General features: G+C 40.5%; 2 protein-coding genes across 3 annotated transcripts in view; one reads left to right on the top strand and one right to left on the bottom strand.

Annotated features, from left to right (window-relative positions):
- Window positions 1–5,891: 5,891 nt before the first annotated feature.
- Window positions 5,892–9,232, top strand: pnp5a (purine nucleoside phosphorylase 5a). Its single transcript, XM_040045186.1, is given in 7 exon segments — window positions 5,892–6,109; window positions 6,575–6,744; window positions 6,844–6,857; window positions 6,859–6,948; window positions 7,044–7,219; window positions 7,313–7,503; window positions 8,397–9,232. Coding segments are annotated over 7 exon segments (888 nt in total). The 5' UTR covers window positions 5,892–6,086; the 3' UTR covers window positions 8,621–9,232.
- capn1 (calpain 1) overlaps window positions 9,142–17,660 on the bottom strand; it is a 31,451-nt gene continuing 22,932 nt past the window's right edge. For both annotated transcript variants that reach the window (XM_040045170.1, XM_040045171.1), the window contains exons 8-22: window positions 17,541–17,626; window positions 17,309–17,383; window positions 16,391–16,551; window positions 15,703–15,863; window positions 15,594–15,605; window positions 15,280–15,491; window positions 12,963–13,002; window positions 12,797–12,862; window positions 12,642–12,699; window positions 12,472–12,536; window positions 12,294–12,362; window positions 12,102–12,180; window positions 11,808–11,924; window positions 11,559–11,617; window positions 9,142–11,440 (exon numbers count right to left, since the gene is read on the bottom strand). In XM_040045170.1, coding sequence (XP_039901104.1) covers window positions 11,414–11,440; window positions 11,559–11,617; window positions 11,808–11,924; window positions 12,102–12,180; window positions 12,294–12,362; window positions 12,472–12,536; window positions 12,642–12,699; window positions 12,797–12,862; window positions 12,963–13,002; window positions 15,280–15,491; window positions 15,594–15,605; window positions 15,703–15,863; window positions 16,391–16,551; window positions 17,309–17,383; window positions 17,541–17,626 — 1,287 coding nt within the window. In that variant the 3' untranslated portion in view covers window positions 9,142–11,413. The remainder of the gene's footprint in view (window positions 11,441–11,558; window positions 11,618–11,807; window positions 11,925–12,101; window positions 12,181–12,293; window positions 12,363–12,471; window positions 12,537–12,641; window positions 12,700–12,796; window positions 12,863–12,962; window positions 13,003–15,279; window positions 15,492–15,593; window positions 15,606–15,702; window positions 15,864–16,390; window positions 16,552–17,308; window positions 17,384–17,540; window positions 17,627–17,660) is intronic.

Below are 17,660 nucleotides of genomic sequence, written 5' to 3'. Positions count from 1 at the left end.
ACATCTTCCTTTTCTTTTAAAGTGGCACTAAAAATCTTTCCACCCCCACGACAACAATGCAAACATCTTGCAGAGTTTGGACGAGCATGGTTAGAACTACTTCTATAAGAAGATATAACTCAGTGCATTTTCCTTTAGGCTTTCTTCTGAAGCTGCATTTGTTTACAGAAAACATGTTATTTAAATAACATACAGTTTCCTATAGGACCTTTACCGAGTGAGAAATTTCAGCTTGTGCTAGCTCTGGCAGCCTTGCTAATATCATCACACAAGAAAAACATGCAGAATCACTGTGACATTGTTTCCCTGCTGGGTGCCTCACTAATGCCTATTCAGCAAAACTGCACGGTACAAAAACTGCCATAAAAACAAAACGGCTGACTGTCAAGTTGTACTGACCTCTCTGTACCCTTAGATGCATGTTGTCAGGCTCCTTTAAACCACAGAAATCATTTTTAGGTTTAAATAAGTGACACAACTGGATGACTGGCTTTCTGAAATAAATCGATGGCTGTTTATTCAGGCATGGATGCCATTTGTCAGAATGCAGACTGGCAACGGTGTTGCAACCAATCAGACATGAGTTACATAATATGAGGTGACCAGAGGTTGAAAAGTTTCTCCACACGAGAACTGAGTCTTTGGATCAAGAAGGAGATGTAGGCCCAGATGTTTTTCTTTCCAGATGTTTTGCTGACCACATTAAAATGGTACGCATGTGAGATTTTGCCATATCTTGCAATCTTATAATTTCAGGGCCATTTCCAGAATAAATCCAAAAACGAATCACTTCTGTGAGTGGCCAAGCTCCACCGATTTCTTTTTTAGTAGCCCTGCTAGCAAACAACAGACATGCAAACTAAACCAGTCACTTAATATCTTTGACAAAAAAAACTAAACCAGTGGGTCGTGTCATTTAAATAATTCAATAATTCAATTCAATTCAATTTATATATATAGCACCAAATCACAACAGCAGTCACCTCAAGGTGTTTTATATTGTACAGTAGATTGTACAATAATAGATACAGAAAAAAAACCAACAATCGTATGACCCCCCCATGAGCAAGCACTTTGGCGACAGTGGGAAGGAAAAACTTGCTTTTAACAGGAAGAAACCTCCAGCAGAACCAGGCTCAGGGAGGGGCGGGGCCATCTGCTGCACTTGGCACTTGATCTGCTCATCATGATGTCAAGTGTGAGTAGTATGTTTATTGTTTAGCACATTGTATATTTTCCTATCCTCTGGATCTAACCTAAACCTAAACCTTAAAATAAACTTTAACCCTTTAGAGCCGGTCGGAGCGGGCACGCTCTGTTTTGCGTAACTATTTTAAATCCCGGTAGCACTGCAACCACGTAAGCTAGCGCAATAATTTTTTTTGCATATGAAACCGGAGGAGTTGTACTTACATCTTATGCCATCAGCTTGTCCTAGGTCACGGTTTCCTTCCACATAAAGCTTTGCAAAAACTGCATAAAAAGCGCTTGCAGGAACAAAAACAGAATATTCCAGAAACACGCTTTGCCGATCCGATCAGCTGTTCATAACACTTCCTACGTTGGAATAGACGTCAGCGCGAACTTTTGCATGTCCGCCATTACCTGCCCGAAACCGGAAGTGACGTCATTTTCGCGGAAATGTAGTTTTTTTTTTACCATCAGGGCCTCAGGGCCTATACTGGTATTTTTAAAAGTTATGTTAGACTTTATGACTTTCTGTGTCGTTTCTGGGATGCTTAGGACTCATATTGCACTGCTGGAAATAGTTTATTTTGATGCATATGCTGCTTTTTTGCAAATTTGCAGTATAATATTTATTTTCGTTTTTCCTGCAGTGTATAAAAATTGGTGTATTTCAAAAATAAAACTATGAAGACACTCAAAATTAATTTCCTGTGGTGGGAAACTATTTTGTGCAACTTTTTTGTATTTACAGTTTTGAGGGATAAGCCTCTTAAATTTCTCTAACTAGAAATATATGTTAAAAAAGCAAAAACGATTTTCAATTTTTTTGTAGTTTATTGCACTTTTTTGCAATTTATGTAATTACTATGCACTTAATGAATACATATTATTAAAATCTGGGCTATAATTGTTGTATTGATGTATAGCAACTTGAAATGCTCCCAAAAATGGCTCCACAGCAGGTAAAAATATAATATAAGCTCTGGCGGACTTGGTTCTATGGTAGGTCTTAAAGGGTTAATTTCTATGTCACAATTTTTCTAAAGGTGTAGACCAAGTGCAGGAAGAAAAAGACATAGGTGATCCCTCTGAACAATTTTTAAACATTTAGTTGGGTGAGGAGAAAATGGGTAAAAAGTTACTGTGGGCCTTTGTGAGGAAATGAAATTGCCCCAGCTCACTGGCTAATCCAAAGGTGTGTTAGCTCTAACTGAGGGGAGGGGCACAGAGGTCAACAGGTCAACAACTACCATGTGTTATCAAGCAAAGTCAAAAACTGATATGCAGAAGCCAGAACCCAAACAGAGAGGTAACTGACCTGGAAACAAACTGTAACACACACGGAGAATTAGACTAACAAGTCTTCTTACTTGTCGGTGCCGATCAACAATTCAAGGTCCTACCTATGTTTTGGCTGCTGTAGACTTTGATAAGCATGTGGGGGTTTTGGCCTCTTTGCTTATCTATTAAATCAATGGATAACTTGTGTAATGATTACAGACTTTCTCTATCCATTTGATTCAACTTTCCAATTCAGGGTCATAGGTGGCAGCCTATCACAGCTCCCATACAGCAAGAGGCCAGGTACACTCTGGACAGGGTTAACACATAGAGGCAGATGACTGTTTATTCAGAAACCACGCAGAGAACATGCAAACTCCACACAGAAAGGCCATGGCCAGATGATGTATTCAAACCCAGGACCTCCCACAGTCCAGAAACATGCATTAGGCTAACTGGTGTTTCTAAACTGGTTGTGGGTGTGAATATAAGCATGGGTCCCCATCTGTCTCACTGTGTTGGCCCTGTTAGGCTCCAGTCCAGTCATAGTTTGAACTGGATAAGTGGGGGAAAATTGATAGATGAATTATCTAAATTCACCTCATAAGTGCATCACTGACACAAATCCTACATGGACATCCATCTCTCCTCTCCCTTCAGTTATGCATTAGAGATACCTTAGCATTGGACTCTAGGTTTTGTGAAGATATTTCAACTCCCATCCAAGAGGCTTCTTCAGTCCTAAAACTAAATGGTGGAGAGTGTCAGGAATTTAAACCCAGAGGGAGTTATCCCTGAAGAGGATTGTTGACCCACTATTGATCATGTGCCTCATCACATGGGCCAAGGTGTGAAAAAGGTGTAGGGTCATTACCATCAGAGGTTTTGAGTGAAACCGCTGTTTTGCTTCACCTAGTTGGGTGATCTATTGAGGTGACCTAACAAAAGGTGTGAGTGGGGATTGAGGCGTCTGAGAAAGGATCTCAATACTGCATCGTAGGTGGCTGACAATTGGTGTCATAGACCGCCCTCTTTGTTCGAAGACAGTCGTTCACAGCAGACATAGACGGCCTCTTTTAAGAAACTTGAATAAGCCCAGCCTTACTCTTTTTTGCAAGAAGCTAAAAACAATCGACAACAAGTGAACAGGCCTGATCTTCCAATCACTGGTGAAGTTGTGAAAGTAGCTCCAGCCTTTTCATTTGTGGTTCCAACTTTTGCCCTGGGTATTTATAATCATTGTTGTCCTGCCTAAAACATCAAGCTTGGCACCAGCACCAGTGCTACATCAGTGAAAAACTGACACGTCTTCTTTCATGACTCGCGCATTAATTTCTAAAAAGATCTCGAAACTAGTCCGATTTACTCTAAAAGAAGCTTAAATAATAATAATAATAATAATAATAATGATGATGATAACTAGAAATGGACTGGTTGTTACGTATCATCCTTCTACTCAGTCAAACCCTCAAAGCACTTTCAACTGCAAGTTTCATATCTCCAATCACACACACTGGAACAACAAGTGCTAATATTCACACACACACAGATTATGCCCAAGGATACATTAGCAAGAAGTCTGGAGGGGTCAGGAATCAGTCCACCGGTCTTCCGATTGGTAGAGGACCCGCTCTACCACCTGAGCCAAAGCCTCCCATACAATTTTAAATAAATTAACCAGATTTAGTTGTTATGTGCTTAAAAATGCTGTGTGAATGTTAAAGTAAGTAATAAATGCTAAGTTGACTGGTCATGCTGGTTAATGAGTTCTCCTACTTTTACATTATAGTTTAATGGAGTTCAACTTTACATACTTTAACTTATAAATAGAATTACTTTTCAGCTTTCACCACCATGACATTGGTTATCTCCTTTTACAACATAATCACATCTGTATCGCCCCAGTTTGGAAACAAATGTATTGACCTGTTTTGACCGTGGTTTACTGTGTTGATCCACATAGATTACTGGACATTCAGTCCAAGTGACATGCTTTTAATAACTTTTCTTATTTACAATACAGGCACACTCTAAACAGGATGTGTTGTCTACTTGTACGTGTGCCAAAACATTTTAGTGATAAATGCATAATGATAAATGATGATGCAATCCATTTTTAAGCAATGCACAGTTAGAGAGAACGCGGAATTGAAACGAGTTGTTTTTTGTTTCCAAACTTATTTATTAAACAAGGCTGTAGAGTTATTTGGTAGTTTCTGATACTCAGAGCAAACACAGGTCACATGATTTTTCATCAAAGCAAATAAATTATAATATAATAGAATTTATTATAAAATAAAAGACTTAAATTGAAGTAAAGTAAATACCAGTAATATTAGTGTAATACATTTACAAAAAAATCAGACAAAAAAATTGTCTCTATCTAAACATTCAGCATATCTGCTGCTGAACCAAAGTGTGCTTTTTATACTGTTTTGTTGTAAATATATCTGCATACCATTGTACATACTTGTGCTGTATATACTATATATAATGTTGAGCCCTCATTCTGGATATATAGCAACAAGTTATCCATTTCTTATTTATTCCAACATCTATGCACCGCTGCACACATAAATATACTGTACATGTTGTCTGTTTGTTTCTGTTGGTAGATTGTGAGGAAAAAATTGAGTTAGACAATAAAACTGATGTTGGTCAGATTATCATGTTCACAGATTATCATGTTCACATCATCTGAATGTTGGATATAATCTAACTAAATGTCTTTATACATACATCTGTGACCATAACTGTACCACATTTTAAAATTGCCGATGGTGTGAAATCACTATGCAACATAACTAAAGTAGCTACTGTTATTGTCTGTAAAGAAGTAAAAGTTTACATTTTCCTTCTAAAGAGGAGAAAATGTATATTATAAGCCCAACATTATAGAAATAAATGACTACATACTGCACATACTGCAGTTGACAGTAAGATGTATTGGTTTAAAACTTGCGTCACACAATAACACACAGTACTCGCAGACTGATGACGAGAACAAGTGGACCACAAACACGTGATGTTCAAAAACACGCTGTGTGTCCGAAACCACAACATCTTTTGTTTTTAATCGGTGAGAGTAACAGAGACACAGATCGATAAAGACTGAATGGATACTTTAACTTATAAATAGAATTACTTGGATCAGTGGATCTCGAAACATCATAGATTGTTTATGTGAACGTAACATGAAAAGTAATGAGTGGGCTGGAGTGGGAAATGTCGTGGAAACTCGTATATCCAGCTCCACCTGTAGTACAGGATGTTCCGTGGGTGTGTATTTCTCTGTGGCATACCGGTCTGAAGGTGTGTCCGCTCAGCCAATGAAACTGCAGCAGGTACATGCGTCAGCAGAGGAGGGGGCGGGAGGGGGGGAGTCACCGGTCCTATGATAAAGTCCGCAGCTGCCCCTCTTTCCACAGAAGTGAGAGAGAAGAGCTGAATACTTCACGGGACTCTAAAAGAGAAGAAGAACTCAACAGAAGACTTCTTCCACCTTCTCTTTGATATTTTTATACGCCTTAAAAACTTTTTTTATTTTCAGACTTAAAACTTTAAGTCTGTATTTATTTTTTTTCTTACGTTCTCAGCCGCTTCATTTATCTTCCGAAATGTTTCCAGAGGAAAACAGCTGGTGAGTAGATTTCTAATATTTTAATTACTTTTTCTCGTTCAGTGTTGCTCAGCACGTGGCTCTTTCACGGCCGGCTTTGGATAGCGTGAAAAAATAGAGTGGACTGAGGGGATGCAAAAAATAATACGCGTATGTGCTCTTGTTCTCGGTGGAGTGTCAAGAAATGATCCATTCCAAGAGGAGTGACGCGTCTAATTACATAATGAAGCGCGTTTCACAATTGAGTGGAAGTAAAGAGTTTGAAATGTTCTAATGTTGTAAAAATCAGTCAATAAAATTGATATTGGACTTGTGAAGTGACGGTCACATTTTTGGTCACCATGGTTACTTTCGATCTTCCTGTGTGAACCAAATTCATAAAAATGTGCTTCTGCATCATATCAAGCCATAAAATTAGTGTGTTCATGTGTGCTGGACTGTCACGGTGATCTGCCTGACCTCTGCCCTTTTGTTAATGTCATCCAGCTACAGCTACGAGGAATGCAAGGCCACTGCTGATTGGCTGCTCGCCCAGACAGACATCCGACCCACTGTGGGCATTGTGTGCGGCTCAGGGCTCGGAGGGCTCGCTGACCTGTTAAAGGACCAGGTGGCCTTCAACTACAAAGACATCCCCAACTTTCCGCAGAGCACAGGTGAGCTACACCTATTACACCGACACTTTACCATGGTGACTCCACGTCAGCTGAGCAGCTCCTGCTGATGTTCACTGTTATATTTTTGAATTCCCACAGTGCACGGACATGCCGGGGAAGCTGGTGTTTGGACACTTAAAAGGAAGGCCGTGCGTTTGCATGCAGGGACGTTTCCACCTGTATGAGGGCTACTCAATACAGAAGGTATGTGTGTGTTTGCAAAAAAAATATCCCGTAATTTTCAGCAAGATCCCCCCAAAATATTATTCATTTATATTCCGTGATGTTCTTTTTTCCAGATTACATTGCCTATGCGCATCTTCAAGATGCTCGGTGTTGAGACGGTGATGCTGACCAATGCAGCCGGAGGCCTCAACCATGACTTTAAAATGGGAGACATCATGATCATCAAAGACCACCTCAACCTGCCCAGCTTCGCTGGCATCAATCCTCTGAATGGACCCAACGATGAGCGGTGAGACGTGTTCTCGTAAAGCCATAAAAAGCAGACATTTAAACCTCCTATAAGCTTAACCTAATCTTCTTCCTGTCTTCCTTCGTCTGTCAGGTTTGGCGTACGTTTCCAATGCATGTCCGATGCATACGACAGAGAGCTGCAGCAGCTGGCCATGGACGTGGGACAGGATCTGGGCTATGGAGATTTCCTAAAGGAGGGAGTGTACTGTGTGCTGGGCGGGCCAACATTTGAGACAATCGCAGAGGGTCGCATGCTGCATAGACTTGGCGCTGATGCTGTCGGTGAGCTGATTGTTTTGTTGATCTGAGTAAATGTAACGAATGAATGTAAAGTCCCAAAACTTTAATCAGATCAGAATCTACACATCTGGATTTTTAAGACGTGTCAATCAGAATCAGAATACTTTATTGATCCCTAGGGGAAATTATTTTTCGTTACAGTGCTCCATTATAAACAAACATTAACAGAGACAGACAATACACTAACTAAGAATAGCACAATAACAAGGACTATCAATTAGATTTATCAGCTGATGGCGATAACAGGACTTGATCAATTCAAACCACGTGGTACCACAAAAACCAGCCACAGCGTCCTGTCTGATATTAACCTAATCATCAAACTGATGCCCACAAAGCACGTGGAGTTTATTAAAAGAGCACTTTATCAAATGCCATCATGCTGTTTTGAATTTTATTCCAAGAAATGACAGTTCAGTCGAAATGCTTGAAGTCCTTTTGCTGCAGTGACTTTGAAAATGTGTGATTTGCCCCGGGCTGCCCAAACCTCAACTTGAAGCTTTACTTTTGAGGAGCAAAAACACGTGAAAAACATAAATTTAAGTTTCCTAAAGTGAGTCTTCTTTGTATGCATGCATACTGAGACTTCTCATGAAATTAAAGCAGTAAAACTTATTAGAAGCCTCTAAATGAGCTTAAGCGAAGTTGGTTTCAGCAGTATTAGATCTGCAGTTCTTCTTCTTTTGATAACACTATAAATCCCAGGCTTCTCAACATTACAGGACATAGTTCCCAAGCCAATTAGAAACAAGGAAAACATCTCTTTTGTGTTATTTGCATTTTTACATCCTTTCTTGTGTGTACTGGCTGGTTTATGGCTACTCTATTCTTTCTATTAGAGTTGTTTGTATTTGTCTCGATCTTTTCCTCTCCAGGCATGAGCACAGCCCATGAGGTGATCGTCGCTCGGCACTGTGGCATGCGCGTCTTCGCCCTCTCCCTGATCACCAACCAGGTTGTGATGAACTACGACAGCGAAGAGAGGGCCAATCACGAGGAGGTCCTCCAGGTGGGCAGGCAGCGGGCGGCGCAGCTGGAGAGGCTCGTTTCCATCATGGTGACCAAAATTGTGCACAACAACGACGGCCTACGAGACTAACAGCCGTGTTTAGGCCTCTGGGATATTTTATGTGGTCATGTTCTACATTGAAGAAAATCCCACTCAGTTGAGCTGATTTTAGCCTGAGGTCAAAAGGTGAAAGCATTATAGTTACCTGAAGAATCTCACTTGGACACACAGACACAGAATCTTTGAAAACGTACTCAACTGTTCTCGTATTTCATGTCACTGCGCACAAAAGGTTACACATTCCCCTGCTGAGCAGCTCCAGAAGAAAGTTGTTCAGTTCTTTTTATATAATTTTAAACAAAGTGTTATTTTTTTCCCCTTATCTTACAATATAGAATCCCCTTTGTAAATGTCTGCAATTTAACTTAAAAAGAGCCAAAATCTGCTGTAAAAGTCTTAATTTTATAAGGTTGCAAAGATGTGCACATTAACCGAACTTATATTGTATGTAATGTATTTGAGTGTACCTGTTTTTGTAGGATGTTATTGTTAAATGTACTATTTATTACTATATCAAGCTTGTGTATTTCCCCCTATCATGATCACACCCATTTCCACAGATTTAATTGCAGCCTTTTTTTTCTTCTTTTTTTTTTTCTGTGGACTGTGCAAGACCAATAAAACTTAGACATTAACTCAAAACCTCTCCATGTTTATTTCCCAAGTTTATATAGAAGAAGTGATACAGAGAAAGCTACACAGTAAACCAACGCATTGCATAATGAAGGGTTTGGTTCACAAAGGGACCCAAAAAAGTTATTACTGTAAACATTACACAGTTTTACACAAACATCACTTAACATTAAAGAAGACAAGAATGTCAGAGTATCTTAAAAACGTGAGGGTTTGGCAGTACTTCTCAAAGAAAAGTGCTTAAAAATAAAAAAAGGCAAAAATTTGTAAGTTTTTGGCAGAACAAAAGAAACTGTCATTTAAAAACTGTGGCACATTACATGTAGATGCTCCAGACAGCATCGTGTAACTCTGGAATACCTCGGATAAAACTCTTGCTTTCCTGACGGGACAGAAATGAGACAGTCATACAATATATCACATTTCACACAGCATGCATACAAACATATCCACCCATCCCCGTTTACCCTTACCCGAAACTTTGACATATTGCTCCCTTCAAAAGGCAAGACTCAAACAGCGTTGACACATCCCTTTTTATTACCACTTTAAAGTCCAGTTTATTTCATACTTTACAAAACAAGAAAACAAAAACAGAGCCATGCATAAAGATAAGCTTGTATATATTAGAATAAAACATTCACAATGATCCAGCACCTCACAATTGTCTCTGCAAAATCTGAACGGGCCCTTTATGCTGAGGTGAAACCAAAGTTTGGCACAGGATGTAAGAGGCCAGCAGTGATGCTACAGTACAAACTACTAATAGATTTATAACGCACAGTCATCTATGCCAGCCAGCACACTAAGCAACTCTCCACTTCGACTGCATCCAGCACTGGGTTTTCTAAAGATTGTCTTCAAATGTAAGCAGCTGATTTAAGCAGTCGCCATTTGAATTTGGCCACAGAGGTATTTATGGATGCTACCGAAACCCCAACACGCAACAAAGCTCAAACACAAATGGAGTCAAACCTCTCTCACGTCAAAGGGGCGGAAAACCCCCTGAAGATTAGGTGGTAAATATTTAATTATAACGTTATTAAGTTAGAGTGAAGTGATTAGAAAAACACAAACAAGCTATACTAAAGATGGAAGTCTGGTTAATGTATTAATAACCACATTCATACTATATCAGAATTATTAAAAACCCAACCAATTTATCTGTGGGCCAATATTATCGACTGATAACAACTACTTGCCAGTCTATCGTTATCAGCATTTATAAAGACAGACAATGAAAATTTTTAAAAGCACCCTTCAACCATCTTATGACTGTGATGTTGCGTAAGTTTGTCCAGTGAAGGGCATCCTGAAATTTCCCTGTTGGCAACACGTGATTGAAACCCCAAAAACACAACAGCTAGCTGATTGTGAGATTACATTCTTCTTCAATGTAATTGAGCAAATAAATAACTTCACATAATTTATTTTAATTTTTAAAGTTGATGGCAAGAAACCCTACAAACAAAATCTGGTCGGGGTAACGCTGTATCAGCCTTATGTCTGCTTAATGTTTCAAATTATGTAATGCTAGCAAAACAACGTAGGCCTGGACCATGTCACATTTAAGACATTACACTTGGTAATGTAACATATAAACACTACTTTGGCTTTGGTATCATGTCATAGTTACCTTAGTAAAATACACTGTAAAGTTTCTGTGGGCTTTGAGTGACATTAATACAATTTTGGCACTTCATCATGTGTTTAGTAACTTTCTATAAAGCTAGCTTTAGCATGTAGCCTACACAGTTAACTTTACAAAAAGGTAAAGCTAGCTTTAGCATGTAGCCTACACAGTTAACTTTACGAAAAGGTAAAGCTAGCTTGTAAACTAAATTTTGTACGTTAAAAAGTTCTGGTCCAGTTAAAAAAAGAAAAGAAAAATACAAGTATGTCTCCACACCCTCAGATTTAATCAGGTGTTTTCTTTCAGACCCCAGAGTAGCCAGTTTTATCACAGAGTTGACCGAAGTGGAGAAGCGGGCGTCTTTCAGTTGGCGAGACAGGCGACACATTTTCAGTACAGGCACTGTAATCAAGATTTTACAGGTTTTTAAGCATCAGAGGACCTCAGCAATGCGCAGCATAGAGGGTGAGGAAGAACTGAAGGGAAAAAGGCACTTCTGAAACCACATAACAGACCAAGAGCTGCAGTGCAAAATTTACAGAGGAGTCCACTCATCTTTAGGCAAACATGGTCAGGGTGATCCACTGCAGAACAAAGAGAGTGTTGGGATTAATGAATGAAAACTCTTAATAAATCACAGAGAGTGAATGGAGAAAAACAAACTTTTGTTTATACAACAGCATTTGTGATGGGATTTTATACCTGGACGAAGTTTAGAGATATCTGACCGTCTCCATCAGTGTCCAGGTTCTTAAAGGTTTCTGCAGTAAAAGAAACAAAAAAGATCATTTGACTCAGAACAGTACGACATATTTTAGCTTCTGTTAAGCTTTGCAGCCATGCACTGTATGTTTGTGTTTGTTTGTTTTTTACAGCTAAGCAGGATCAAGTTGCACAAGCAGTTAGACTGTCCCTTGTGAACCAGTGAACAACTGCAATAGTGTCACTCACTGAACATTGTCTCCAGTCTGACCAAACAGGTGACAAAGTTGTCAAAGTCGACAGCCATGTCTGCCTCTGTGTATCGCAGGATGATCAGCTGGAACAGGTGGTTAGTCAACTTGAAACCTGAAGGAAGCAAAAGCAAGAAAACCCATACAACAATGTGAAAAAATGTCAGCGAAGGTGCTCCACCGACAACTCAGAAAAAATGCTTTCTGCATATACTGCTGGGACTTAAAAGTGCTTTTGTGATTTTTTTTTTTTTTGCTTTCTTTTTTGCACTTTAATATTAAAGAATAATACCTGCAGATTCAAGAGCCATTCTCATCTCGTAGGAGCTCATGGTGCCCGATTTGTCCACGTCAAACTGCCTGAATACAGTCTAGATACGGGGAAGGGGGGACAAGAGACCACCAGTTTGAATCAAATAACAAAATGGAAACACCAGTGCACCAGCTATTCACTGTTAACTCAGTCATGCAATTTAACTCTCACCAGGTATCGTTTAATCTTTTCCCAGAGTACGTGAAACTCTGTCAGGCCCAACTTCCCACTGCCATCAGTCTGAGTGAAGACGCTAAGGAACATTTCGAGGTCAGAGAGACATTAATGTGAAGAGATCCAGAAACAAAAGAAACAGGAAGCAGATATTTCAACTTCACATCAAGGATACATCCATGAGGTTAATCATGCTGCGACAAGCTTCTTGTGAGAAGCCATCTGTCTTCAGGTCTTTATCTGTGGACGGCAGGAAGTGAAGTGAAAAGAGAGAAGAATACACGTCTGTTTTAAATATTGAAGTCTAAACTATGTTAGAAACATTTCATAATGGCAGTGCTTTACGTTTGCTGATGATCCTGTTTAATATGGTTTGCAGCTCTGTGACACTGATCTCCATGTCCTGTGGGCACAAACAGATGTGCGTTATATTAAATGTGACTGCGCAGATGCCTTGGACTACTATTGCTATCTCCTACAAGTTTTGAGAGCGTGCTTACTGCTCCTGCCAGCTGCCCGAAGAGATTCTTGAAGCTTGGGTCAATCTGACTCTCATGTAGCTGAACCTGAAACACAAAAACAGATGTGTTCACTACACGCTTTTTTCCCCCACCTCCTTTCGCACAATATGGCCAGATGTGGTCACATGGGGTCACTTCTTCTCACCTCTGCTGGAATATCTGCTTTAACTTCATCATCGAGCTCCCTGATGGAGAAACAAGACAACAGCTGAAGTCAGGTTTAGACTTCAGTTTCAGTTTTGTTTATAAAGTTACCAATCACAACAACAATTGCATCAAGATGCTCCTTATTGTAAGGTAGACACTACACTAATACGTACAGAGAAAAACACAATTATCATGTGAACTCCCTTTTGACAGGATGTTAACACATGTATGTTTAGCTTTTGAGTACCTATACACTAGCATTGTCTAAGGAGCTTGGAAAGAAAAGCATCTGGACTTGTTTAAGTTACTTGAAGACGTTTCACCTCTCATCCGAGAAGCTTCTTCAGTTCTAAGGTCAAATGGTGGAGAGTCCCAGATATAAACCTAGTGGGAGTTTCCCCCCACAGAGGGACAAAAGGACCCCCTGATGATCCAAGGTGTGAAAATGGGTGTGGGTCACAATCATCCAGGGTTTCGGGTGAGCTCATTGTGAAACCTGGCCCCACCCTATCATGTGATTTCCTGAGGTCAGATGACCCAGGATGTGAGTGGGCGTTAAGGCGACTGGGAAGGGATCTCAAAACTGGATTATAGATGGCAGAGAGTTGGTGTTGTAAACCACCGCCTCTGTTCAAAGATGGTCGCTCACAGTGGACATAGATGGCTTCTTTCACTCCTCTTTCAAACCATCTGTCCTCTCTGTCCAAAACGTGAACATTGGCATCCTCGAAAGAGTGTCCTTTATCCTTAAGATGCAGATGGACTGCTGAGTCTTGTCCTGTGGAGGTGGCTCTTCTGTGTTGTGCCATGCGCTTGTGAAGTGGCTGTTTGGTCTGTCCGATGTAGAGGTCTGGGCATTCCTCGCTGCACTGTACAGCATACACCACATTGTTAAGTCTGTGTTTTGGCGTTTTGTCTTTGGGATGAACCAGTTTCTGTCTGAGTGTGTTGCTGGGTCTGAAATACACTGGAGTGAAGTGGGATCCTTCACTGCGCACATTAACGCTGTGGATAAAAACATCAAGTTCACCAGGGAAGACACAAAGGACAACTGTTTGCCTTTCCTGGACTGCGCTGTGCACATTGAAGAGAATGGCAACCTCAACATCGAAGTTTACCGGAAGCCCACACACACGGACCAGTATCTTCTCTTTGACTCCCATCACCCTCTGGAACACAAACTTGGAGTAATTAGGACCCTACACCACCGGGCAGAACATGTTCCCTCTAAGCCTGAAGGAAAAAAGAAGGAACACACACATGTAAAGGAAGCACTCAAAACGTGCAGTTATCCTAAATGGGCGTTCTTAAAGTCAGCAAAGAGGCACAGAAAAGAAGATCCGACACCAGCTAGGGAGGATAAGAAGGACAGACGCAACAACATTGTCATCCCCTATGTAGCCGGTGTATCAGAAAAACTCAGGAGAGTTTTCTCCAAGCATGACATCCCGGTGCATTTCAGACCCAGCAACACGCTCAGACAAAAACTGGTTCATCCCAAAGACAGAACTCCAAAACACAGACTTAACAATGTGGTGTATGCTGTACAGTGCAGCGAGGAATGCCCAGACCTCTACATCTACAAACTGGATTATAGATGGCAGACAGTTGGTCGCCCACAGTGGACGTAAACCCTGGCTGATTGTGACCCACACCCATTTTCACACCTCGGCTCATGTGATTAGATAGAGGATCATCAGGGGGTCCTTTGTCCCTCTTTGGGGGGTAACTCCCACTTTGTTTAAATCTGGGACTCCCCACCATTTGACCTTAGAACTGAAGAAGCTTCTCGGATGAGAGGTGAAACGTCTTCAAGCAACTTAAAGAAGTCCAGACACTTTTCTTTCCAAACTCCTTAGACTACGATGACCTGGATGACTGAGAACCTTCACAGACATTAGCATTATATTTATATAAACAAGAATTGGATGCAATAATTTTAGCCTGTACATATACCGAAAGTATATGTACAGCCTGTAATAGTCACACATACATCACCAATAATATTTGGTTGAATTTCCCTTAGCAAGGTTGACCTCAACCAAGCTTCTGGCATAATCCTGGCTGGATATTAGGCAACTCCTCTTGGCGGAGTTTCTTTAAACTGAGAGTTTTGAATAAGGTCGAGGTCGGGGCTTTGGGAAGGCCATTCCAGATGAGTCATCACTAATAAAGTTAATAGGCCTGTCTTGTGAACTTATAAGGCGTTGTGGAACCTTTTTTGTATATAATGTTGTATATACAGTCTAAATCCCAAACATGACTGTCACAGCAAACGTGTCTTCTACACTTCCTGCAAGCCGGTGGCTACTTACTCAGAGCCTGCAGGCTTCTCAGAGAACACCCTGAGGACGAAGTCGCCGTCTTTGTTTGGCTCAAAGGTGGAGGGGACGATTATGTACTCCCCTTTCGGCAGCTTCAAACGTGAGCTGACCTCCCTCAAGTTGATGAAGGTTTCTGATCGAGCGCTGGAGGCATGAGAGAGGAAAAAGTCTCGCTTCAGGTGGACCCCTGAACTCCCCTTGAACTGAGAGGGGCATTAACAGAGGTAGCATTATGTTTTTATTCTATTCTCTGTAATATATATATATATATATGTGCATATGTGGAAAGTAGAAAAACCTCATACCTCATCTGGAACCTGCAAAGATAGCAGAGATGGAACATGATTATAATCAGTGTTGTTAAAAAAGAAAGAAAGAAAGTCAATAAGAAATAAATCTACTTTTTTTGCTAACCTCGTACAGAGCAAAACCGATGGTCTCCATGTCTTGGCCCTCTCGCCGTTTCTTCCTGCGGTCCTTTTGCATGAGGGCAACCACAAAGCTGCAGTCTGGATTGCCCTGCATGTCTGGGTTCTGCAGCATGATCTTGAACTGAGGATTCAGCCAAAAACTTGCTGGAGACAAAAGATGAAAAAGTTAAAGTGTTTCCTTTTCAGGCTATAAACCGATGTTCAGTAACAAGGAACAAAGTGAGCTAATGTACAGCCTGCTCTGTCTTATTAAACACTGAATGACATTTCTGTGAAAGATAATCACAATTAAAAACAAATTAACAAGATACATCACATGTGAAGAGACAATAACCACATAACCCTTAACACCTATTTATACTGCAGTAAATCCTGAAAACAGTCCCATTTTCTGCATGTCCTGGTAGAGAATCTCCAAAACCTTTTAAAAGACAATACATTGTTTCATTGCTTAAATAGAAGTCACTGGTTCACATTCCTTCAGGAAGTTAACCCAATCCCTTCCTCACTCAATCTTCCAACTTGCCTTTTTTGATTACAAAAATTCCTGAAGTAAAAATTGTATTAAGCAGAATTAAAACACCACGAGACACGGGTCTGGTGAGATGCAACAACTGTCCATGTCCTACCCTGCGATTTTCCCTTCTTCTCACTTGCACCACTAATCTTACCTGGGTAGTTCCTGCAGCCTCCGGCTGTGCTGCCTCTCCTCCACTCCCCCTGAAAAAGTGAGGAGCTCCATTTCTTCATCTGGCTGTTCTGCAGGGCGTCCGCCGTCAGGTTGCAGATCTCCAGACGAGAGAACTCACGCAGAAAATCAGTGTATGACATCCTGGAAGATTCGATTTTATCGTTAGTTTTCAATCATTAAGTCCAAAGATGGAACCTCGTTTCAGTGCTGAAGAAAAACAGACAATTCAAACAACTTCAGTACTGTGCAAAAGTCTTGAGTCACCCCTCATTTCTTTATAGTTTGCTTCCAAAGAGGAAGACTTTGTCATCATTAAAGTGAGCATTAGCTCTCCTGGCTCTCTGCGGGTGTTTCAATGGGCTTCTTCATTCTCAGTTCAGCCCTTGTACTGGATTATTTTTCAGAGGAATATTAAGACACTTAACACTGACCTCGAAATCATTTAAGCATTAAAAAGGCGTGTAAGGGATGACTCAGTGTTATGTCTAGACATAAGAGACTGTCACAAAAAAAAACCAAATTGTTCCCATTTCTTTAATGAATCTATTCGAATCTATAAAACATCTCAAGTATATCACTGTCTGACAGCACAAAATTATATTTTTCCACCTTATGAGCTGAAGACTTGCCATGTTTTAGCTGCGCAGTATATCCTGAAGGATTTGGGGGAAAATTTGAGATGTTTTTTTTCCCCCATTGTAAGTATTTCCAAGCATGTTAGCACATATTTCAATAAATCAGTCAACCCATTTCCCAGGCAAAATTTGAAGACATGAGGACTGGTTTGAGACTTTTGCCCAGCACGTTACTTCTGGATGGACAGACAATCCACATTAGACCCACCACTCCAGTGACAAGTCTCAAATGTTTCACGCGCAAAACACTCGCGTACACTCACCAGAATTCACCATCCTCGCTGCGGTTTTGGAGACGACTTCTGGCAGACGGATCAATAGAGTCCCACTCTCTGGCGCTGAAAGTTTAAAATAAATAAATAAATAAATAAATAAATAATTAAACTGAAGTCCTGGACCCAGTAAAACAGCTGGAAAATTCCTTTCAGTGCCATCCAGGCTCAAAGGAAAACTTGGTGATTCTTAATTGCATAGAACAAAATAAAGAAATCATACTTATCACTCCAGGCTCCGGTCCATTCCACTTCTCCCCAGGGGTTCCTGATGCGAACCAGCTTTGTCATGTTTCCTCTGTACGACACCTACATGCAAAGAAACACACACACACATTCATGT

The sequence above is a fragment of the Simochromis diagramma genome, unplaced genomic scaffold (genome assembly GCF_900408965.1).
Source record: "Simochromis diagramma unplaced genomic scaffold, fSimDia1.1 OVJJ01000590.1, whole genome shotgun sequence".
Taxonomy (NCBI): domain Eukaryota; kingdom Metazoa; phylum Chordata; class Actinopteri; order Cichliformes; family Cichlidae; genus Simochromis; species Simochromis diagramma.
This window is presented reverse-complemented; position numbering and strand designations above follow the sequence as displayed.